Here is a 25,723-nt window from a genome sequence, read left to right as displayed (position 1 = left end):
ACACACTCTGTGAAACATAAAATGGATGATTTGTTTGATAATCTCTTCTTAAAATACAGCAGCACGTGTTGGTGATAAACAGCAGAGAGGATCTGTGTGAGCAGTGATGGACGGGAGTCTGTTTGTGCTGCTGCTGTCAGGTTGGTGTGGTCATTTGTAATCTGTGTTTATGATGATGTGTACACATATAGATGTTTTAACATGTTGATTTTAACAGGGGTCTTCTGGAACAGTTCTGCTCTTTCTCGTCAGTACCATTATATAAATGTGAGAATGTCGTGGCCAGCAGCTCAGAGTTACTGCAGAGAGAAGTACACTGACCTGGCTACTGTAGACACCATGGCTGATGTCAACAGGCTGGTGAATATAGTGGATGCTGGATACAGTGGATCAGTGTGGATTGGACTGAAGAGAGGGACACAGAAACGCTGGGCTTGGTCTAATGGAGAAAATGTATCCCCTCAGTACTATAACTGGAACTTACGAGAGCCAAATGAGAATGCATATTGTACATCTTTTAATTCTAAGTTCTGGAATGATGCACCATGTCATCTTGCCCTAAATTTTGTATGCTACAAGGGTGAGTTCCCCATTCTTTTAAATATGTTGTTGAGGATTTTAACGGGGAAAGAAGAGCTATGAACATATCTTTCCTTTTGCATCTCTTAATAGAAAATAATGGATACATCTTCATACAAATTGGTAAGAACTGGAGTGATGCTCAGAGCTACTGCAGACAGCATTACACAGATCTTCCCACCATCCACAACTCTGAGGAAAATAATCAGATAAATATGATTATTCCAACTAATTTTTACGTCTGGATTGGTCAGTTCCTGGACTCTTGGGAATGGTCCGACAAATGGAATCTCTTCTTCAGAAACTGGGCAGCAGGTCCACCATCCCAGAGTTCAGGATCTGGTGACTGTGTCGGCATGTTAACAACCAATTCTGGGAAATGGGCTCAATACAGCTGTGATCTACAGCAACCTTTTATCTGCTATCATGGTGAGTTTCCACAGTTAACAGAATCGAAACAAACAAACAAGAGATTTGTAGATCACTCTTGAAACAGAAATTCTCATTTGTACAGAAACTCTGATATGTTTTCAATTACTGATGTATCTTTTATGTTTGCTAAAAGACTTTAAATCTGTGTTTCTCTAGTTGAAAAAAGAAAGCAGATCGTCAGACTGAAATTGTCCTGTAATGGAGAATGCACACTGAATGATCCTTCACTACAGACTGCCATTCTGAAGGAGGTTTGTCTCTGCCTTAAACACCGTTCAGTTTCATGGACATATTACCCATACTGGGTAAAATACAAATTAAAAAACATACCATATTTTCAAACAGTACTGCTCATTATCATAATTTTTTATTCCTGTTTTTGTTCTTATTTGGGGCTATAGATTATATGAAGCCTGTAGGTGTGACATTATTTTTCATCTTTTGTTTTTATTCTTTCGTGCTGGTCCTGCAGATCAATGAAAAGCTGAAGAGCATGGGGCTGGAAAATGACAGCAAAATAAGCTGGACAAAAGGGGAAGGTGAAGAGGTGTTTCATCAGATCAACCATACGGTGAATTCAAATAATAACTGTAGCAATTATCATTAGTGTACTTTTTGGATAACAGATCGGATTTCGGTTTTCCGCAAAATATTTACATTTGCTCTGGATCTTGACAGGCAGAAACTTCAAATGGCTTTGTAGCTTAAAACAACTTTCACTTTAGCCTCTATCAATGGCAGTGCAAAAGTGCATTTATTCAGCAAAAGTAACATTACAATTGATCAACAATAGAGTATACCTACTAAAATATAATTATTTAAGTTTCCCAATATTAAACTTGTATGATGAAAAGATTCCTTATTCTGATCCATTTTATGATTGAAGGAGCACTTGAGCATTTATATTGTATATTGTGTAGCCCAATAGCAGTAAAACACGCAGGATCTGAACACCTTTGTATTAAAGAAATGAAAGAATGCACATCACATTAAAGATCATTAATTAGAACTAATGTACATGTATACAACAAGAGATAAAGAGTAAAGATGATGCAAATTAAACAATGTCCCATTGCTTTCACTTACTTACTTTACCTTTTGTTGCAATCTCCAGTCTAAGATCCATTTTAAATAAAGTTTAAATAAAGTAAAAATAACATGCAAAAAGTTGATCATGTTAAAAAAGTTACATCATCTGTGTTTAAAGGGGTCATATAATGCCTTATGTACAATTTAATATGATTCTTTATTGTCTAAATGAAAACTTTGTAAAATACTTTAATCAAAAATTCTCATTAGTATTGTAAGAAAACACTCATTTTACCAGGTCAAAAACAGCTCTGTTTTCAACCAAGCCATTTCAGTGCATTTGTCTTTAATGCTAATGAGCTTTGCTCACCCCGCCCCTTTGTTCTGTGGGGCTTTGACACAACACATGTGGAGTGTTGCCTTGACAACAGTGGAGGGGAAAGAATTGAGAGTCTTTGAGGACACATCTGTATAAACTGCCAACTGTATAAATTTGAACCAGAGTCGGACCCGGGACAAGATGACAGCCCCAACGAAATTCAACAATTAAGGCTCGAAGAGGACGTTTCTGAATGGTTGGATAATGTAATTTGACTTTGATCTATCTTTTTGTATGTTCTGGTAGGGAAACGTTAGCATAGTGAGATACGAATGATATGTGCTTACTGATGTATGTGTTAGTTCACTGACAGATTGATGTTACAGGTAATGCCAAAACTTTACCTTGTAACTTAAAGCTTTACCTTGGCTGAATCGCAGGACACATGCCCTGGAGTGGAGAGCATTGGAGTTGGCACATAAATCGTCTGGAGCTGTTAGCAGTTTTTTATAGCATTCAAACGATTCCTGCCCCATCTGAGAAGGTGTCATGTCAGGACAGACAACATGACCATGTTATCTTACCTAAATCGCCACGGGGGACTTTTCTCTTCGTACTGCTCAGGTTGGGAACAGACAGAGTGGAGCATTTGTTACTGACATCTCCTTACTGGCCCACTTAAGTTTGGTTTCGGAACTGGTCAGTCTGCTTGTCGGCCCTCCATGGAAGGTTTCCCTCAGACCCAGACTTGCTAAAGCAAGCTCAAGGCATGATGCGACACCCCTGTCCGGGGTTATGGAACTCTGAGCGGAATGCACTAGATTGTTATGGTATCTTGGCTGAGATTTCAGAGACCATTCTCAACTCTAAAGCTCTGTCTACAAGACACCTTTATACCTTTAAGTGGAAGATTTTTGCTTTGTGGTGTCTGTCACGTAATGAGGACCCAGTCTACTGACTTATTGGTTCAGTGCTGGAGTTCTTACAAAGCCGTTTTTCAGTAGGAGCCGCTCCGGCTACTTTGAAAGTTTATTTGGCAGCCATTTCTGTCAAACATGTACAGGTGCAGGGTGCTTCGGTGGCACGGCGCCCATTGGTTTCTCGCTTTCTCCAAGGGACGATACGGCTTAGGCCTTTCCGCCCTACACAAATTATGCCATGGGATCTTGTCAATAGTCCTAGAAGGTCTAAAAGCCTTTGAGCCTTTGGAGTCAGTAGCAGAGAAGTTTTTCAAAACTGTTCTCTTGTTGGCCTTAACCTCTCTGAAGAGGGTTGGAGATTTACAGGTTCTGTCTACCAGTCCCTCTTGTATGGACTTTCTACCTGGATTAGTTAAGGTTTTGCTGCGACCTAGGCCAGGCTATGTCCCTACGGTCGCTTCGACCTCTTTTCAATCCCAGCACATAGTTCTGAAAGCTTTTTCTCCTCCTGGGTTAGAAGTGGGAGATGATGTGCGACCTCTAGGTCTCTACACGGTTAGGGCGCTGAAAATTTACATCGACCGTTGACCATTTTGTGATTTTAAGCGTGATTTATAGTGCGCTCTGGTTAGTTATATTTACCGATAGGCTAGATTTAAATGAGATATATTGACTGATAGGTATAGACAGTGACAGATAGTTTGGATAGCTAGATATAGGCTAAGTTAGAGTTATAGATATAGAAAAATACATCTGTCATACATCTGGTGTGGGATCATTTTCATTTGGAAACACCACATAAAGTGAGGTGTGTATTGTATTGGCCCAGAACGCATGATCCATTAACTCAATTGTCAGTAATTTTCCCTCATGTACTTGCTAAAAAAACATTTGTGCATGCCAGCAACAAGTGTCTCTTGTGAGATAATTTTTTCAAAGGCTGAAGAAATTATATGTAAAAAAAAAAAAAAGACAACAGCAGAGCAATTAATATGTTTTAATACAAATGTTAAAATGACACAATGTGGCTGTAATGATAAACAGGACCGAAGCAAATGCAATGCATAAGGTAATGTTTATTGAACAGATACTCAGAATGTTAATGGAAGATCGTTGCACAGACACTCCTGTGACGAAGCAGTGGAGCGGGAACACAGACCGCAAGAGATGATGCAGGGACTAGGGATGGCTGACGCGAACCTGACGTTTCGACGCTGCATCGAGATCCCGAAGCGCGGATGCTTCGAAACGCTGCTCCGAGCTGTGATTCGACACACCCATGCCACGTGACTGCCGCTAAACGAAGCACCGAAGTGTTTCATCAGGTGCGCCTGTCGAAACTGCTTTGATTAAAAGGGGCGGGAACAAACCGCACAGTCACACATCTGAATGAACCTCATTCCCCACAGTTTACAAGTGAAGTTAACCCATCTTCACCTCGTGGGTTTTTGTCAGAGGAGAGAGATTTTGTGATATAAGTGAGATTTATTGTGCGCTATGGTTAGTTATATTTAGGCTAGATTTAAAAGAGATATATTGACTGATCAGTGACCGATAGGATAGATATAGGCTAGTAACACATTCATATAGGCTAAGTTAGAATTATAGATATAGAATTATATATATATATAGATAGATAGATAGATAGATAGATAGATAGATAGATAGATAGAATTATATATAGATAGATAGATAGATAGATAGATAGATAGATAGATAGATAGATAGATAGATATTCATAGGTGATATATTTTTGTTTTATTTTATTCGTTTATTTAATAGGGACCAAGCATATTCATGAACATTGTTGTATAAAAATACACCATGCAAATATGCCAGAATTAGTAAAAATAACCACTTTTCATCTGCAGTCCCTATAGGCAGATAACAAAAATAACAAAGACAGCCAACAATCATACAACATCATTCACCAAAAAACTAAACAAAAAATTACACAAATGGCAAGACATTGTTCATTCACCTCTATACTACGTTCAGATTTACAGTGTAAGTGTACATGTGCTATTGATAAATGTATGACAGTTAAATATGAGTACACCTCTGGTTTTCAAGAAGCCACTGTTTTAAGTGAGTTTTAAAGGTGTTGAGTGTAGGACATTCTCTTGTTGAAAGGGGCAAGCTATTCCAGAGTTTACCACCTATTACTGACAAAACATTTTACCCAAAAGTGGTGAGCCTATCACGCAGTCTCCTTTGACACAGGCCCGTGTATAACCTCCACTGTCAAGTCTTTGGAAAAAGCCATGCAGTGGAGTGGGAGCAAGATTATGTCACATTTTGTAAACTAAACAAGTGTACTTAAACGCCTAAAATTATCAAAGCTTAAAAATGTATGCTTCTCTAAAATATCGCAATGATGAAATGACAATGCTTTTTTAAATCAAAAACGAAATCTCGTACTACATCTGGTGTGGGAGCATTTCCATTTGGAAACACCACATAAAGTGAGATGTGTGTATTGTATTGACCCAGAATGCAGGATCGGATCCATTAACTTAACTTTCAGTAATTTTCACTCATTTGTATGTCTTAATTCATATTTTTTAATAAAAATGTTATGGAACAAATGACACATTGTGGCTTTATTTCTTTTAATAATCTTAATTTTTCAAAAAAACAAAACAAAAAACTAAAGTTATTTACAACGAGGAGGCTACAGGTTACAAAACCAAGTAGTTGTGAGCCAGATGTTAAAAACGTGTTTTTTTTTTGTGTGTTTTTTTTACAAACAGTAGATCACAGTCAAGGTTATTTCAGATCAATACACGCCAGTGTCCACTAGATGGCGTCATGGAGACGGGTGTCGGGTGTTGTTTCGAAGCTTCGGCACATTTGCTTCAACTGTTTCAGTGCTTCACGAAGCCTCGGTCTGCCCATCACTAGCAGGGACTGAGATGGGAGCCTGATGACTGCATGCAATGGTGAGGGTAAGTCCGTGGTGAGATCGACGAGTGAAGAGTCCGGTACACAGGAAACACGAGGAACAAGAAACAGACACGCGACATGAGAGACTCAAACAACAATCTGACAACATGAAGAGGGAGAGAAGACATTAAGTAGGCTGGAATGATAATGAGCAGCTGCTGCTGATCTGGCTAACAAGTAACCACGCCCCTCAGAACAAACAACGTAACGAGACACACCCACACAACATACACCTGCACCACACACACACAAGACTAGAATGAGACAGCGGATTTACCAACTGTGACAGCTAATCTTATTAAGATTTATAATCAAAAATAAAAACAATGATAAAAAAATTGTACATGTTACAAAACCAAGTAGTTGTCAGACAGATGTGAAATTTAGATGTGTTTTTTTTTTTTTTACATACATTAGATCACTGTCAAGGTTATTTCAGATCAATACACGCAAGTGACCACTAGATGGCGACATGGAGTCGGGTGTCGGGTTTTGTTTCGAAGCTTCGGCACTCAACTGTTTCAGTTCTTCACGAAGCCGCGGTATGCCCATCACTGCACAATATTACAACTGACATTTGTACAAAACAAAAGGCTGCAAATAAATACACATGCTTATAGTCATGGAGGTGTAACTCTTGCCTCTTGCAAAAGTTACATCCAGTCATGTCTGCTTATCAATCTGTCATCTCTGAACAAACAATAAATTCAAAAGGTAGCTATAGAGGGTATGTATAATGTGTTTTAATGTACATTTATGCACTTTATGGCGTATACGCAGGAACCATCACCCCCATCCTACCCAAGAGCGTGTCATATACACGCGAAAAACTGCGTAGCATGTACGCCAAAACAATCTCTTCCACGAGATTGATACGCATTCAACTGTGATATAACGCGAGCTGCAAATTAAAGCTTGGCGAGCCGCATGAGGCTTGCGAGCCGCGCAATGAGTAACACTGCTCAATTTCCTCGTGTCTGCTTTGTCTTATGCTTTTAAGCAGCAAGCATGATTCAATAATCAATTGTCGATTATATCATTAGCATCTCTAAATGGAACAGGTTTTCATTTTTTGATGTCATGTGAAGGCAGCATTAACAGGAAGCAAACAAAGGGAACTAATTAAGACCAGCTGATCAGAATGACTAATTAATGAGTAACATAAGTTGGAAACCAGGCAGCCAAACATAACCAACAGAAACTCAACAAAACAGAACATGATCGTGACATGCTAATGTTAAAAATGTTCTTCAATGAAAATGACCAATTTGAATATGAAAAGTACTCGTCTTGTCATCACAAATATCACCTGCGTTTGACCTGCTTGTGGGCAAACCCATTTCATTCTACAATATGCAAACAGGTAAACATTTTAGACTTTTGCTTTGGAGAAATATAATGCATTATGGTGCAGATTAGTGCAGAGAGTATTCTCTTTCTGGTGTTTTAATAAAAATAAATAATATCACCATCACCCCCATCCTACCCAAGAGCGTGTCATATACACGCGAAAAACTGCATAGCTATCCAAAATATCTATCTATCTATCTATCTATCTATCTATCTATCTATCTATCTATCTATCTATCTATCTATCTATCTATCTAGATAGATAGAATCTCGTTGTTTTGACTACAAGTACAAAAAGTAGCTTAATTTGGCCTTGTTTTATACTAGCTGGCTTGTTTTTCTAGTGAGATCTGGGAACAGTACAGGAGGTTAATGTAGTTGTGGGTTTGAAAAAAGCAAATTAGACCATCTAAATCCAAGTAAGAACTGTGGCAGTTTTCCAAAATGCTTGAAACAACCTACCTCTCACAGTCTCACTTCTCGTTTCCTCCGACATGATACATTTTGGATTTTAAAGCATATAGTTGAAACCCTTGTGTGGATTTTACCACATTAATTGAAAACATGCTGATTAAGATGTTTCTGTCATTTAAGATTCATTAACATGAACAGAAATCAAATTGGCTAGATGTGAACATTTAATTTCTTACCTCAGAATTGTTGTCCAGAAAATCCTTTGTATTTTTTAACAGAGACTTAAAACTGCTATTGTCACCTGAGACTGTGAACACTTCCGTAAGAGTATCTAATTTATTATTGGTTAGACTTATTGTTTAAATCCCGGTTTCTTGATTTACAGTGGGTGCAGTTGCAGTGTGCAATGTCTCATAGTAGCCGCTGAGCAAACCGTTTTGTTTTTTTGTTTTTTAAATCTACAAAACGACTAAAACACAATCCTCTTATATATTTTCATAATATATTTACTGTGTTAGTTTCTGAGTCCTTACCCCTTTCTGAACCAATCTTCATTTGAGGTTTGAAAACAAACACAGAATAGAAGACAATTCTGAATAAACTCGTAGTTTTTGCTATTTTTGGACCAAAATGTGTTTTCGATGCTTCAAGAGATTTTAATTAACTAACTGATGTCACACATGGACTACTTTGATGTTTTTATTCCCTTTCTGGACATGGACAGTATAGTGTGCATAGACTTAGATACGGTGTCAGACTAAATATAAAATCTCTAAACTGTGTTCCGAAGATGAACGGAGGTCTTACGGGTGTGAAACAACATTAGGGTGACTCATTAATGACATAAATTTCATTTTTGGGTGAACTAACCCTTTAAGTCACTTACATTTTAGACACAATATTGACTATTTTTGAAATTGATATTGTTTCAGCAGTGAAAATATTTCAAACAAAGATCACAGCAGAACCACAGCACATCTCGCAGTAACAGTGTGTTACTAAATGATTTAGAGTTTTGAATGAATCAGTTGAGTCTCCCGAGATACCTTCATCTGATCATTTTTTTTGAAGGCAGCATATGTACCCTTCATTGCCTTTGATATCCCACAATCCTGTGTGTTCCATTCTGTGACAGTGAAGCTAGAGAGAAAAAAGATTTGAAAGTTGCATTTGCTGGTCGGTTTGTTTGTAAATGTACATTTCTGACCAACATTTTCCACTTCTGATGTCATTTCTAGCAAGCAATTAGTAATGTAGTAATTAAATATATGTTTAGTTCTCAACAAAACTCTCCCTATTTTGCTGTACATCATTAAACTGTTACACTTCCTTAGAAGTGTGTACAATAATCGTTTCATGAGGGTTTCCTTCATGCACAAATGTTGCCTGACAAGTCATTGCCTGATAAAGCAGCAAGGCAACAAGTCACTCTGCCTAGGTTTTCAGACGCAGCCATTTATAAATAACTGCCTCATTCCTTAACGAATCAGCTATTTGAACACTGCACTTCAAAAACGAGTGTACAACTGATGTAGTCTACACACAACGGCTGTCTGAATTCACTCGCACGTTTTCATTCATTCATTCACTTCAAGTGAACGTCTCGGGTTATGTGTATATAACCCTTGTTCCCTGAGAGGGAACAAGCACTACGTCGGAACGACGAATTTGGGAATGCTCCCTAAGCATCAGCGCATCTGAAGTATGAATGAAACTAGTCAAATCCTGATTGGTGTTGCGTCAGGACGTAGATGTGACGGCATACCCGGAAGCTATAAAGGGGAGCCCGGCGCATAATGGCGTCAATTATCGCGATGAAGCAAGCGCTCTTAGGCAATACGCGGTGTGGTGATGAGATGCAGTGCTCATTCCCTCTCGGGGAACAAGGGTTATATATATATAACCCGAGATGTTCCCTATATCGATGGAACTTCACACTGTCGGAACGGCGACTTTGGGGAACGTGTACCCACTATGCCACATCAAGGGTACGCCTGTCCTATTGAAGCTGGAGACCAGGCACAATTAGGACTGAAGCACCCTGCTGCCGGGTGTCGCAGGGAGGTGTAAGCTGTAAAATCTTATAAAAGTGTGCTGAGTGGCCCAACCGCCTGCTTCGCAGATGTCCTGCATGGAGACTCCAGAGAGAAGGGCCACCGAGGAGGCCATGCCCCTGGTGAAATGGGCCCTCAAGGCTATAGGTGAAGGCAGATTGCGCACCTGATTTGCCAAGGCTATAGCCTGCACAATCCAATTACTAATAGTAGGGGTAGATGGAGGCGAGCCAAAACACACTAACAGCTGGTCTGATTTCCTCCACTCAGCTGACCTTTCCTAATATACCCTCAGGGCCCTATTGTGACAATTGTGCCCTCATCGAATCCCATACTATCCTTTTCGTGTTGAGTCTCAGCCCCAAGCACTGAATATGCGCCAGAACGACATCTCGATGTGTAACTGCCATCTCTGGCGGTGTGAGCAAAGCTCATTAGCATTAAAGTTGTATGCGCTGAAATGGCTTGGTGAAAACAGAGCTGTTTTGGACCTGGTAAAAATAGTTTTTTCTTACAATACTAACAAGAATTTTTAATTAAAGTATATTAAAATGTTTTCCTTCAGACACTAAAGAACCATATTAACTTTAAAAAAAATGGCATATGACCCCTTTAAGACAGTCACCTGCCGCCACCTACTGGTGGTTTAGTTTCATGTTTAAACCTTCTCTCTAAAATGTCTTAATTGTATGTTCATATTTTCTTTTTAATAATCTCATAACATTATTTAATGCCATTGTAATTTTTCAGCTGTGTCTTAGTTTTGATGATAAACAGCAGAGAGGATCTGTGTGAGCAGTGATGGACGGGAGTCTGTTTGTGCTGCTGCTGTCAGGTTGGTGTGGTCATTTGTAATCTGTGTTTATGATGATGTGTACACATATAGATGTTTTAACATGTTGATTTTAACAGGGCTCTTCTGGAGCAGTTCTGCTCTCTCTCGTCAGTACCATTATATAAATGCGAGAATGTCGTGGCCAGAGGCTCAGAGTTACTGCAGAGAGAAGTACACTGACCTGGCTACTGTAGACACCATGGCTGATGTCAACAGGCTGGTGAATATAGTGGATGCTGGATACAGTGGATCGGTGTGGATTGGACTGAAGAGAGGGACACAGAAACGCTGGGCTTGGTCTAATGGAGAAAACATATCTTCTCCATACTCTAACTAGGCTCCAGGAGAGCCAAATGAGAATACATATTGTGTATCTTTTTTTCCGGCTTCTGGTTTGATAAGAGATGTAGTTATAGCCGATATTTTACATTCTACAAGGGTGAGTTCCCGTTCTTCTAAATGTATTATTGATCAATTTAACTAGGAAAGAGCTATGAACTGATTGTTTTTTTGCTTTTCTCAATAGAAACTAAAGAATACATCATGGTAAAGATCGCTAAAAATTGGAGTGATGCTCAGAGCTACTGCAGACAGCATTACACAGATCTGCCCACCATCCACAACTCTGAGGAAAATAAACAGATAAATAAGATTATTCCATCAACTTCGTGGGTCTGGATTGGTCTGTTCCTGGACTCTTGGGAATGGTCTGACAAATGGAGTCTCTTCTTCAGAAACTGGGCAGCAGATCAACCATCCCAGAGTTCAGGATCTGATGACTGTGTTGGCATATCAACAACCAATTCTGGGAAATGGTCTCAATATAGCTGTGATCTACATCAACCTTTTATCTGCTATGGAGGTGAGTTTCCCCAGTTAACAAAATCAAATGAATCAAACAAGAGTTCCCTTATCGAGGGAACTCGCACAGCTGCAAGAACGCCTCTGCGTGACCGTGTCATGAAGCACTCGTGAAATCAGTCCAATGGCATGACGGGACATCATAGGCGGGTGACGTCATTGACCAGAAAACTATAAAGCACCCCTGACCCAAACGAGCAGACAGCATTTTTGATCATGTGTTCTTCCCTACCCGGGATGCATGCGATTAATGTGTTGTTTGTTTGGAGTGGCGAATGCTGCACGGTCAGCTCTAGTAATAAGGTACTGACAGTGTTCGTTCATAAAATTCCCGACGTTGCACTATTGAGAGTATATCTGCTCCTGTTGGCTTCTTCTCGAGGGGAGAAAGTCAACAAAGAATCTTGACTCGATCTCCGATCTCGCCTTTGCCGAGGCAGCGTGTCAATCACGGGGTTGAGTACAGTGGCTCAGATCGTGCGTTTGCCGAGGTATCGCGTAGATTATGGGTCTCTACCATAGACCGTGAAAAAAATATATTTCTACAATAAGAATCTTATTGCTACAGATCGCGGCTCAGATCTCGCATTTGCTGAGGCAATGTGTAGATTATGGGTCCGTAGCATTTGCGTGGGGAATTGAGCAGATGGGAATTTCCCTTTCTCTCTCTCTCTCTTATGATCGTGATCGAACTAAGTAGCCTATGTGTTTGCAGACTATGTCTATGGTAGACCAAGTTTAGTAAATTTTTTCTGATTAAATTAAATGTAATACTCATCTGAGTTGATGTCGGTATTAACACTGTATTCAGTCTCATCCAGACCGTTTTTACTTGTCTGTTTTATATTTGGCCGCATTTAATTATGAGGAATTAAATGATAAATACTTTTCAGAAGCGGTATTAAAACATTATATTCAGCCTTTCATCCAGACCGTGTTTACTTGTCTGGTTGATATTCGGCTGCATTTAAATCTGAGGAATTAAATGGTAAATACTTTTCAGAAGATAATCAGTATTAATATAGTATATTCAGCCTTCCACCCAGACCATGTTTACTTGTCTGGGTGATGTTTAGCTGCATTTAATTCTGAGTTAAATACTTTTTAGAAGATTATCTGTCTTAAATACATTATATTCAGCCTTTCATCCAGACCGTTTTTACTTGTCTGGTTGATATTTGGCTGCATTACAAATAAAATAAAGTCCTGACACCGGAAGGGTCAGACTTCTGATGGCAGTCCCCTTCGGAGTGGGTCGGTGTTCATCGCATTACACTGTCCTTGTCGTTCTGCCAACCCTGCCACCTCTGGTGCTTCAGGGCACAGCGGTCCTCAGCGAACACACAACTCCATGTCCGCCCGGAAACGTAGCGGCACGGGGGAAGCTCGCGCCCTCCAAGGACGGCTCAAAGAGGGTCAGTTCTGTTGCTCCCTGCCGGTGTGCCGTTTCAGGACACCGATCTGACCGCTCAACAAACACCAGAGGCTGGCCTTCTGGCAGCATGGAAACTTCTGCCAATTATCTCTGATTGGGTCCTGCAGATATAACACAGTGGTCAGCCCCGAGCATGCTCTGGTTATGGAACAAGAAGTACAGACTCTTCTGCAAAAAGAGGCTATAGAGAGGGTCCCTCCCCACAGCAGGGAGTCAAGGTTTTACAGCCGGTACTTTATAGTTCCGAAGAAGGATGGAGGCTCATTCCACATGTCACCCCATACCATCAGAGATGCAGACTTCTGAACTGAGTGCTGATTGGGTTGTCCATGTCCTCTTTAGTCCAGATGACAGGGCGTCCCAGTTTTTAAAAAAGAACTTCAAATTTTGATTCGTCTGACCACAGAACAGTTTTCCACTTTTCCGCAGTCCATTTTAAATGAGCCTTGGCCCGGAGAAATAGAGAGATCCCGGGCATCCAGTATGGTTTTCCGGCCTTGACCCTTACGCACAGGGATTGTTTCAGATTCTCTGAATCTTTGGATGATCTTATGCACTTTAGATGATGATAACTTGAAACTCTTTGCACTTTTTTTCTCACTGCAAAAAAAAATGCTTTTCTTACTTAGTATTTTGTGTCTTGTTTCTAGTCCAAACAAGTAAAAAATATTAAAACAAGAAGTATTTACTAGACAAGTAAAAGTAATTGTTTTGGGGAAAAATGACTCCGGTGCTAATGCCCTGCCTATGTTGTACGTTGACCAGCTTGCTCCTCAGAATCACAACCTGTAATTATGAGGAACTATTGATGTATTTTCTACCGGGTGTTCAAAATAGGTAGTTTTGTGTTTTATATTGCATATGTTTCTGGCTAACTCACATTATTACTGTCATAATGAAATATTTCTGCTAAGCAGCAGTGGGCCACTATTACCTAAAATGGATTATAAATGCAAAATCTCTGTCATTTACACTACATTTGATTAAAGATAAAGCAGAAAGCAAGATTTGTTTTGCACTTAAATTTTACATCAGTCATTCATGTTAGTGCTTGGCAATAACATGCTGTTATTGATACAGTTCCTGCATGTGCACCACAATAAATTTGAAATATATTGGTTTGTTGATGAACATCCTCTTGTTAATGCTGATGGAAAGGAATTAGTTTCAACATCTCATAATGTACATCAAACAGATTAGTGTATCACTGAGAAATGTTCTGCTTAAGTCATCCTTGTGATGGAAGTTCAGGTTGAATAACTAGTTCTTCTAATGTTTTTAATCATTCCAAACCATGTCTTTACAGTGTGTACAATCGCTGAAGACTTGGGAAGCCTCTGAAGCTGTAGTTTATTTATGGTTATGGTTTAATCCAAGTAAATGGTAGACCAATCACAACAGACTGGGCCATCTGGCCAATAAGAGCAGAGTAAGAAGAGACTGATTCATCCAATAAGTCGTTTGAGAATCACTGAAAAATGTGGTGATGTGCAATTTATATGATGATACATCTAAACCTGTTAGACCTCAAAAACAAAATTAAGAACTACAATAGATTATGGCAGCATTGCTTATTCTTCTGCATAAATAAAATTGAAACAGGCTTTAAGAATTTGTTTTGGGGCTTCTAGAACATCACAAGTAGTGCCGTTACAGAAATAGGAGAAATGCCTTTGGTTTTGAAAGGGATGCTAATAATGAGGCATTTTGGGAACTGTGGCAATATCATCATTAACTCCATGGTTATTCCCAGTGTCATCGATCGAGCTGCACTTGCTGTAAGAAATAAATGTGTTGCTATTTAGATACTGTAAAAAAATAAATAATAATAATAATAAAAAAAAAAAAAAAAGGTTCCCAATTAAAAAAATTCTAGTGACTGATCATATCTAAGTTTTTTTAGTTGGCCAAATGAAATTTCTGTGAACTGATGCAATTTAATTCACAGAAATGCAATTTGGACAACTGAAACATTTGTGGAGATCTGAATTTTTTTTTTTTTTTAAACCGTGTACTCAATACTAATAGCTCAGATTATCCTGAATCTGGGTGTTCTGCTGCAAGAGTAGTAAAAAGACCATCTAATTTCTAACCTCAATGGGTGAAAAGGGGTTCATTACTATCATTTGCACTGATTATTTAATAAACTTTATAAGCTTTAAAAATTGAAAATCTGACTCAATACAGGATATTCTCTTAGTAACAATTCAAACCCTGTTCAGAATTGAACAAATAAGTCTCTTATTTTTCCTTTTTTTTTTTTTTTTTTTTTGGGGATTCCTGCTCACATGGGATTGTGGCAAATGAAATGGTGGAGTTGGCAAAAAAAAAAAGACTTAAAAGTATTCAAGGAAAATAATAATGTCACTCTGGGCAAAGCTGAACTGACCGGGTCAATCAAAAAGATCACTAAGAATAAATGCCAAGAGTTGTGAACACTCCATATGAAATGAGAGAAGTAGGTGACAAAAGAAGGGATGAGAGTATTATTTCATGACACACATCTGAGAATCAATCACTTTTTAAAATTGGTAAACATAATAAAGGATTAAACAGCAGAAACAGTCTAACATTTTCTTCTTAAATGTGCTGGTTATAATAAAGAAAGATCTCTGCTCATAAAAAGACGTTATGAACTGTGTGAGGCATTACACTTTCTTTGTAAGTTGAATACGGAAAAGCGTTCTGGCAGAGGATAGATATTTTGTAAAGTTTTACTTTTACTTCTGTTTTAATTATTTTTTTATCCATGAATATTGCCCAGTAATATACATTAAGAAACGACAACGTCGGCAGAAACGCTTCCAACACGCTCGCATGTCACGTGAAAAATAGGCGTCTCTTCTATTTGAAGCATGCACGCGTTTTCCGCACTGCTCGGACCGCACATGTGACGCAGGCAGTATGCAAGCTCTAACCGGTGGGAGCCGAAATAAAAACGGACACGGTATGCTTGCAGTGTGTCTCCTGTGTGAAAAGACCCCAGTTCGAGCCCTGCCTGGAGCGAGCGAGAAGTTTTCAGCATATTTTAGACTAGTACACACTTTAAAGGTTCTTTGGCATTGATGGTTCCCTGTGGTAACTTTATTATATTGTGAAACATTTCCATTGCACAAAAGGTTCTTTAAAGTTTTGATTATTAAAATGGTCTTCACACTAAAAAAAAATTAGCTTTAGATCCGTTTACTTAAACATTTCAACCATCAGTGTGATGCACACATGGTCCAGAAATGAAAATTAGTTGTTTGAATATGAAAACTACTTGTAACAAAGATCAGCATATGATATACTGTTGCATCTGCATGTGAACAAAAGCATTTAATGCAGCAATGTTCTTCAGGTAAACGGGTACGTTAAAAGTGTTAATAGAAGTATAATTTGTTGTGTTCTGGTGGGTCAGACTCCATGTCAGAAGTTTCTATAATGGTTCACATTCTGTTCCAGGCTAATATGAAGGAAAGCTATGTAAACACTCAATTTAAATAAGTTAAATAGTGCAGGGAGTACTGTACTCTCATTGGTATCTGTCAACATATGGACCAGAACATCTAATAAACATGCAAAGGTCAGGGGTTTGATTTGACTAAATGACAAAAGGTCTGGCTCACACTGCAGTTTATTCTGTTCTGGACAAAAGACATGTAAAGCATCCAAAGATAGATTGTTCTGTTTTACTTGTCATGTAGGGGCAGGGTTCTTCAAAATGTTTTGTACATGTTTATGACCCCCCTTCAGTTGTATGTCTCTGTGTAGAAATATAAAGGATTGACGACAACAACAGTTAAAAAGGAAATTAGGGTAAGAAATTACAATTTTACAATTGACGGTAATTTATGCTCATGTTAATGCTGTAAAGAAATACTGTTGGACTTAGCTATGAAATAACATTTTACTTTCCTAGATTTAACTTAATATTAAACTTAAAATAAACTTAATTGAACTTAATATCCCAGTGTCACCATGACTTAGAATTGTATAGAAGAATCGTTTAAATTGTTAAATCGGTGAAGTTTATAGAGTTAGCCTACTGTATGTTTTGTGTATTTGCATGTTTCCACTTTTTGCAATGTTTACAATGTTATTTTATTTTTGTTTTGTTTTAGTTTTAGTTTTTTTTTTTTTTAGTTTTTTACAAATGTACGATGTTTACCAGTGTGAAATAAAAAAGTTTAAATGAAATAGGAGTGGAGGTTGGTGATGGTTAAAAAAATTATTTAATTTTTTTTTAAACAATTACATTTGATTTCCAGAGTACATTAAAGCCCAAGAAAAAATCTTTTTTTTCTTTCTTTATTGCACACATTTGAAATAAATGTTGCAACACTCCCCTAAACAACAGATGTAAATATTATTAATAGTAAAAGTAGTCCAAGGCACTCGATGGGTATATTGAGATAGTTAAAAAGCCTTTATTTTTTCATGGCTTAAACATTTAAAAAATTGGTGACAGAGACACCTACGCGTTGCGGCTTTACATGCCTTCGTCAGGGTGTGTCCCCTGCACACACCCTGACGAAGGCATGTAAAGCCGCAACGCGTAGGTGTCTCTGTCACCAATTTTTTAAATGTTTAAGCCATGAAAAAATAAAGGCTTTTTAACTATCTCAATATACCCATCGAGTGCCTTGGACTACTTTTGCATTTAAACTTAATTATCCTACACAACCAAAGAGCACCGAGATCTTACACCCTGTGCAGCACTTCCTGCATTCCTTTGCATTGATTATTAATAGTAGTAGTAGTAATAATAATGAGGATTTAATGGCATAATTGTTTTTATGTTTACTATTTCGTGTTAAACTGTAGTGTCAATATATCTTCAAGATTATGTTTTTTGCACATATGAAATATTTTGTCCATCGATAAGATGCTATGTGCAGAAACATCTTCAAAAAGTGTAAAATTGTAATTTGGTGCGTTCAGGTGGGTCAGACTTCAGGTATCTGTGGCATACATATGTTTCTGTCTCAGGCATCTGTGCACTTTTTAAAGATTCGCTGTCACTAAACTGGGCTGAGTTTGGCAAAAGCATTTTAAGCTTAAGTTGATCGTAGAACAATTGCCACCAACGGTCTCTACGATCAACTTAGGCTTATGATGCTTTTAGGAAACGCAGCTCTGGACAACTTCCATTCACATGTAGATTTATTAATTAGGCACACCAGTTTATCCAAAGTGACTTACAAATTAGAAACATCACCAGCAATTTGTCAAAAGAACCAACAACATTCAAGTACAGCAACTCAAAAGAACATGTCCCTATAACAAGTCATGGGTTTAATTCCCAGAAAATGAAGTGGGCTGCGTTTCCCAAAAGCATCATAAGCATAAAGATTATTAGTGGCAATTGTTCTGTGATCAACTTTTGGGAAACACAGCCCTGATCAGTCACATAAAAGCAACTGCCTTTAATCCTGTAAATGTTCCAGCAGATTAGATTATAGAAATAACCATTGATGGAACTTGTACTGCGCTACACTGTCTATCAAAAACAGTTTGGACCAGTTTGTGTAACAATAACGAGTCTCGGGGAATAATGTATTTAAATGGGACTCATATTCATGAGTCTATAATGTGACTCGCTGGTTGTACATTAGTTATTAACTTTATAAAGGGACTTTTATTCCTGTTATTATCAAAGTCGATTTCAGTCATCCAGATTTTCTAAACTAAAGTATACAAAACTACGATTTCACACAGGGTAAAACATGCATATATGTGGGTAACAAAAACAACATATAGGGAAAAATCTAAACGAGAGAGAGACAGACAGAGAGACCTTCTATCACGCAGTTCTTTCCAAGAGGCCCCGTGAAATTCATACTATTCCCGTAAACAGGAATGGTCAAGACAACCTTTAAGCGTAGTTTGATTGCGAAATAGGATACTTGCATTAAAGTTTTAGGTGTGTAGGTCTGTTGCAATTTCTTAAGGTTCTCCTCAAGGCAATAAAGCTTGGATGGCGTTCTTGGAGGAGTTTTCCGGGCGTGATTGCTGGTCGTGTCTCTCAGGCAGGTTTGCCCATCTCTCCCTGCCCACTCTCGTGCTCAATCGTTCATCTCTTCAGAGTGGCGGGAAAGTGGCATCTCTTCATCCCATCTCTCAAGTTGGAAGCGCGGAAGCGCCGGTCCCGCTTTGGTGGAAGGCACTTGCAAAGCGTCATTGTGGGTCTAGGTTTTTATAGATGAGATGGGCTGAGATAATTCAATCAGGAGATGAATGGTCACAAGACCCCCCCCCCCCCCCCCCCGTTCCTATTGAAAGACCCCACTTTCTTGTGACTCAAACAAAGATGGGTGATGTATTAAGAGCCCATCTTTCTTTCTTTTCCCGGAAAGTGTATATTTTCATTTTGATGCCATTTGTCGCATATTTAAATACCGAATTTGTTGCCGTTGGGCGTCCGCGATTCCAATGATACCATGAATGACAGTTTTGACATTCGAGAATGCAGAGATACAGAATTTACAGTTACTAGCCTACAGAAATTGATTTTACATGCAGTAAACAGCCAAGAAAATGTAATGAATACAAATCAATTGTTTTAGTTAACCTTATTTAAGAGGCATATCTTGACATGAAGCATGTGAAGTCACAATACATTTGCATTGTACGATCTGAATTCCCTGCTTACAGAACTGTGACAGTGATCCAGAGAGGATCTGTGTGAGCAGTGATGGACAGGAGTCTGTTTGTTCTGCTGCTGCTGTCAGGTTGGTGTGGTCATTTGTAATCTGTGTTTATGATGATGTGTACACATATAGATGTTTTAACATGTTGATTTTAACAGGGCTCTTCTGGAGGAGTTCTGCTCTCTCTCGTCAGTACCATTATATAAATGTGAGAATGTCGTGGCCAGAGGCTCAGAGTTACTGCAGAGAGAAGTACACTGACCTGGCTACTGTAGACACCATGGCTGATGTCAACAGGCTGGTGAATATAGTGGATGCTGGATACAGTGGATCAGTGTGGATTGGACTGAAGAGAGGGACAGAGAATCGCTGGGCTTGGTCTAATGGAGAAGAAAAATCCTCTCAGTACTATAAATGGGATCTAAAACAGCCAAATAGGGATGGAGATTGTGTATGTACTGTATCAGGGTTCTGGAACGATGACCCATGTAAGACTCCCCGATATTTTATGTGCTACTACAAGGGTAAGTTCTCCCTTATTTTAAATGTTTAGCTGGGAAAGAAGAGCTATGAACTGATTTTCCTATTGCATCCCTCAATAGAAAATAATGAATACATCTTGGTAAAGATCAACATGAACTGGAGTGACGCTCAGAGCTACTGCAGACAGTATTACACAGATCTGCCCACCATCCACAACTCTGAGGAAAATGAACAGTTAACTAGGGTTCTTTTACCTGGATATTACATCTGGATTGGTCTGTTCCTGGACTCTTGGGAATGGTCTGACAAATGGAATCTCTTCTTCAGAAACTGGGCAGCAGGTCCACCATCACAGAGTTCAGGATCTGGTGACTGTGTCGGCATGTTAACAACCAATTCTGGGAAATGGGCTCAATACAGCTGTGATCTACAGCAACCTTTTATCTGCTATGGAGGTAAGTTTTCACAATTAACAGAATCAAGTGAATCAATCAATTGATTGGTAGATCACTCTTGAAACAGAAATTAAATTTACTGATGCATATTTTATGTTCTTTAAAATACTTTAAATCTGTTATTGCTCTAGATGAAAAGAAAAAGCAGATCGTCAGACTGAAATTGTCCTGTAATGGAGAATGCACACTGAATGATCCTTCACTACAGACTGCCATTCTGAAGGAGGTTTGTCTCTGGCTTAAACACCGTTCAGTTTCATGGTCATATTCTGATGCAACAACACAATTTACCAAGCATTCACTGGGTGAAACGACTAAGGATGAACATATTAAAGGGTTACTTCAGCGATTAGCATATGTCTTTGTATCAGTAGAAACCCTGGAGTATATTCAAATGATTGTGCTCTCCCTCCTCATATCCCCCTGAGACAAGAGATTTACACATTTTATTTCTGGAAAAATTCCTCCGATGGCACAAATATCGTCAATTTGCGTCATCGGAGGAATTTTTGGCCAGAGGCTAAAGACTACAGCCAGCAGAGGAAGCCATTTCCACATGTTTTCAACCTGCACATGGGTGATGTTAGATCACACTCACAGCTCAGCTCACAGCTGCAGACATTCATGTAAACGGTGCAGCCAAGCAGCAAAGTAAGTGTTTAAACTTCTCAAACTGATTCCTCTGAAAGTTAAGCTTCCAAAGGCATGAACTGAAAACGTGCCAGACTAAACACGCACTCTGAATCTATGCCTCAAGTGCGGTCGCGTTTACCTCAGCTCTCATCACGAGAGGTTATTCAGCTCATCACAAATGTATGTAATTTGACTCCTGCAGTGTTTGTGCTGTGTGACACTCCCTCGGCGGCTAAATCACATATTAAACAGACACGTTCAGTTTTTAATTGTAGTGTCTGTTCTCTTACTGAACTGATTTTATGAAAATGAACGTGGTCGCGGTGGGAAAGTGAAAGTGATCCAGTAATCTAGTAGGGGGCTTTGGGAGTGGCCTTGTAGGGCAGCGAAGCATTCTGGGTATTGTTGTCTTTCATCCCGAAGAGACAAAAATACCTTTTCTGTCTTTTCTCAGTCTAGAAGGCACCAAATAAAAAAATGATTTCACATTTGTAGTACATTAATGACCCAGTTTAAATACAGATTAATCTTCCCAGCGCTGAAGTACCCCTTTAAAATACATTACCTTATTCTCAACCAGCAGCGCTCAATATCATCATTTTATTGCTGTTTTATTTTGTTATTGAGGGCTATAGATTATTTGAAGCCTATTAGTGTGACACGATTTTGCATGTTTTATTCGTATTGTTTCTTGCCGGTCTTGCAGATCAGTGAAAAGCTGAAGAGCATGGGGCTGGAAAGTGACAGCAAAATAAGCTGGACAAAAGGGGAAGGTGAAGAGGTGTTTCATCAGGACATCAACCACTTGGTGGATTCAAATAAAACATGCAATGTGCAGTAATCGTTAGTGTACTTTTCTTTTAAGGAAACACAGATTTTAAAAAAAAGTTAAATGTTAATATATTGTTCCCTAAATAGAGAACTCTCGCTGTATCAGCACTTTGGGAATGCCTCTGCATGATTGCGTCGTGAAGCACGTATGTCATCAGTCCAATAGAGAGATGGAACGTCATAGGCAGGTGATGTCACCGATCCAGAAACTATAAAGCACACCGGCAAACACACGGTTAATTAATAGATTATAGCCTAATTAATGTTATTAATTTATAATTTAGCTATAGGGATTAATGTATATTAATACATAAATAATCCTGTCATATAAAGTTTGACATTTAAAAAATATTTTGATAAAATTGGACAAATTATGACATAATAATATAGTCATAATAGTAAATTCATTAAGAAAATTAAACATTTTTGAACTTCAGAATTGTCAGTAAAGTGGTTGCTGGTTCAGAATGACTGCTTAAAGGGACAGTGCACCCCAAAATGAAAATTGTCATAATTTCCTCACCCTGAAGTTATTCCAGATCTGTATATATTTCTTTTTATGTCTGCAGCGCCGCTGCAGGGGCTGAAGACTCGCCACTTCCGACCCCTGCCAGTGAGCAGCTCATGGAGGTCCTGAGCGGAGCGGTGGCCAGGTTAAACATCAACTGGCCACAAGAGCACAATGAGCGAGCATCAGTTAAAAGCAGGCTTGACGAAAGCTTTCTTCCCGTTTGCTCTGTTCAGCCTCATTGGCAAAGCTTGCCAGTTTCATTGATCACCGCACCGAGGTGTCGAGATCGTGAAAGCGGCCCGTGTCTTCTTGCATTTTCAGTTCCCACACGGTTCAGGTCAGATGCCTAGGCTAGAAGAGACGCTCACAAGCCATCTCTCGCCCGAGTCGGCATTGCCCACTATACCTCTTAAAGTCACTTCTTCGTTAGTGGGCAAAGTGTACTCAGCAGCAGGTCAGGCCCCCGCATGTCTGCACACCATGTCCATCGTGCAGTCATATCACTCTGACCTGCTGAAAGAGCCATGAGATCGGAGCCATCATGATTAATGAGCTTCGATCTACTGCAGAGCTTGCACTCCAGGCCACCAAGTAAACTTCTAGATGTGTTGGCCATGGAGAGGCACTTATGGCTCAATCTTACGGAGATCACAGAACAGGATAAGAGTTATCTGCTTGAAGCTGCCATCCTGTCAATGCAGGGGTTGAGGCCTGGGGAGGGGAGACTCAACTCCGAGGAGAAATTCGGCTGGGCTCATGTAGACCTGTTTGCCACTCACGAAAACTCACACTGTCATCTGTAGTTCTCCCTGTCACCTCCAGCTCTAATCGGGCTGGATGCGATGGTACAGGAGTGGCCGAGGCTGCCCCTGTACGCATTTCCCCCAATTGCTCTGCTTCCGGGAGTTCTAGAGAATGTGCCCCGGGATGTGGCCCTGCTTCTGCTAGTAGCCTCGTTCTGGCCTGGCAGAGTGTAGTTCTCGGATATTTGTGTCTCTCCTCGACAGCTCTCCTCTGGAGATTCCGTTCAGGAGGGACCTGCTCTCTCAGGTGGTTGGTGTCTTCATACACCCTCGCCCAGAGTTGTGGAAACTGTGGGCTTAGCCTCTGAGGGGGCCCAGCTCATAAGTGCTGGTCTCTCAAAGAGGTTGTTGAGACCATTCTACACTCTAGGGCTCCCTACATAAGGAAACTGTGTGCTCTGAAGTGAAGACCCTTAACCTTATGGTGCAGAGGTCTCCTGTGGGATTCAGTTAACTTCCCCGTGAGCGCGGTTTTGGAGTTCCTGCAGGAGAGGTTCTCCGCTGGGTTAGCTCCCTCCAAATTAAAGGTGTACGTGGCAGCCTTAGCAGCTTACCACACTACTTTGTGTGGTGTTTCATTGGGGCCACACCCTCTAGTAACTCGTTTCCTCCATGGAACTTTGAGGTTAAGAACTGCAGTACGCACCAGGGTGCTGGCCTGGGACTTGGCTATTGTCCTTCAAGGCCTTTCCGAGGCTCCCTTTGAGCCGCTTGAGGAAGTTTCAGAGAAGTTTCTCACTCTTAAGACTGTTTCTTCTTGCCTTCTTCATGTTTCTTCTTTCTTTCTCAGAGACCCGGTGTGTTCCTAAGGTCCCCACTAATCCTGTGAGAAGGATAGTACTCCAGGCCTTCTGTCCTCCTCCCTTTACGACATCAGACTAGGAAAAATTGAATCTGCTTTGTTCCGTTTGTGCACTTGATGCTTATGTCCACAGAGCTGCCCTGTGAAACTAAACTGAACAGCTGTTTGTTTGTTTGTTTGTTTGTTTGTTTGTTTGTTTGTTTGTTACGAGCCTCTCAGGCTCTTTTGGCAGGGGCCTCCCTGCAGGATGTCTGTGATGCGGCAGGCTGGTCCTCAACGCACACTTTCATCGGGTACTACAAACTAGACATTAACTCTACTCTGGGGGCTTGGGTGCTCGCCTTTTAATACAATGTCAAAGATAGGCATCTGGCTCCTATAGGGATGTGGGTATTCTCGTTCCCAGAGCAGAGATGCAGCACAAGTTCCCTTGAAAGGGAACGTCTTGGTTACATCTGTAACCTTAGTTCCCTGAATAGGGAACGATATGCTGCGTCACCCTGCCATACTCCCCGCATGCCCGTAAGCACCTTGTTTCATCCTTCTTCAGACGTTAACAATATGCCGGTGTACTTTTTAGTTTCCGGGTCTGTGATGTCACCCACCTATGACGTTCCATCTCTCTATTTGCCTGATGACATATGTGATTCACAACGCAATCACGCAGAGGCATTCCCAGAGCGGTGACGCAGCGCCTCGTTCTTATTCAGGAAACTAGGCGCTTTGACAAACTGAAAAATTGTAGTAGCATGCAATATTTACTAATTAAACTTTGTGAGTATAGCCTATGTGAATACGGCTTTTGAGTTGTAGGTGTATGACCTTTTTTCATATGTAAAATATCATGATATAATTTACATAATAAATTCAACTGGATTCATATTGTGTATATTATTCCTATTTTCATATGATACCTTTCAAATATGAAATAAAAAACAGTATGCTTAACTCAAAGTTATGATACATTGAATATAGTAACTTAAAGCTACACTGTGTGATATTTTCCCCCATCTAGCGGTGAAAAAGTATATGACCATCCAGTGAATAATAGTTTCTGTTCCTCTCAATTCTGATTTCGTTTTAACTCCTACGGTGGCCGATTTAGTCCAAGATTAACATGGCAATCCCCCTCTTCACATTCAACACGGTGCCATCGAGTCTTAAAACGCGAAAGGCGAAGCTTGAATTTACGGGTATGTCCCTCTTTGGCTAATGTACTTTCAAGATGGAGGAGCAACATGGCGACCAGCATTTGAACCCCTCACCCCTATGTATTTTCAATGGCATATTATAAACTTACGAGAATACTTTATTACTTGAAAGAAGTAAATATACAATAATGAGCACATATATTTCGAAAGTGTTAACTAAGTGTTTTTAGCTAAGAATAAACAAAAAG

At 39.6% G+C, this 25,723-nt stretch overlaps 3 protein-coding genes across 3 annotated transcripts in view; all 3 read left to right on the top strand.

Annotated features, from left to right (window-relative positions):
* Positions 1 to 613: 613 nt before the first annotated feature.
* Positions 614 to 11,215, top strand: LOC137089881 (lymphocyte antigen 75-like). The gene is made up of 6 exons (XM_067453445.1): positions 614 to 702; positions 834 to 1,008; positions 1,168 to 1,262; positions 1,484 to 1,582; positions 10,112 to 10,190; positions 10,956 to 11,215. The coding sequence occupies exons 1-6, from the start codon at positions 679 to 681 to the stop codon at positions 11,213 to 11,215; spliced, it is 732 nt and encodes a 243-aa protein (XP_067309546.1). The 5' UTR covers positions 614 to 678.
* Positions 7,516 to 25,723, top strand: part of LOC137089879 (macrophage mannose receptor 1-like) — a 32,318-nt gene continuing 14,110 nt past the window's right edge. Inside the window, exon 1 of the mRNA XM_067453443.1 lies at positions 7,516 to 7,588. The gene's annotated coding sequence lies outside the window, so the exon portion shown is untranslated. The remainder of the gene's footprint in view (positions 7,589 to 25,723) is intronic.
* LOC137089880 (putative C-type lectin domain family 20 member A) lies at positions 20,021 to 23,247 on the top strand. Its single transcript, XM_067453444.1, has 6 exons — positions 20,021 to 20,330; positions 20,409 to 20,744; positions 20,876 to 20,970; positions 22,084 to 22,214; positions 22,778 to 22,937; positions 23,041 to 23,247. Exons 1-6 carry the CDS (start codon positions 20,021 to 20,023, stop codon positions 23,245 to 23,247), a joined length of 1,239 nt encoding a protein of 412 aa, XP_067309545.1.

This window comes from Pseudorasbora parva, chromosome 9, assembly GCF_024679245.1.
Source record: "Pseudorasbora parva isolate DD20220531a chromosome 9, ASM2467924v1, whole genome shotgun sequence".
NCBI classification, from domain to species: domain Eukaryota; kingdom Metazoa; phylum Chordata; class Actinopteri; order Cypriniformes; family Gobionidae; genus Pseudorasbora; species Pseudorasbora parva.
This window is presented reverse-complemented; position numbering and strand designations above follow the sequence as displayed.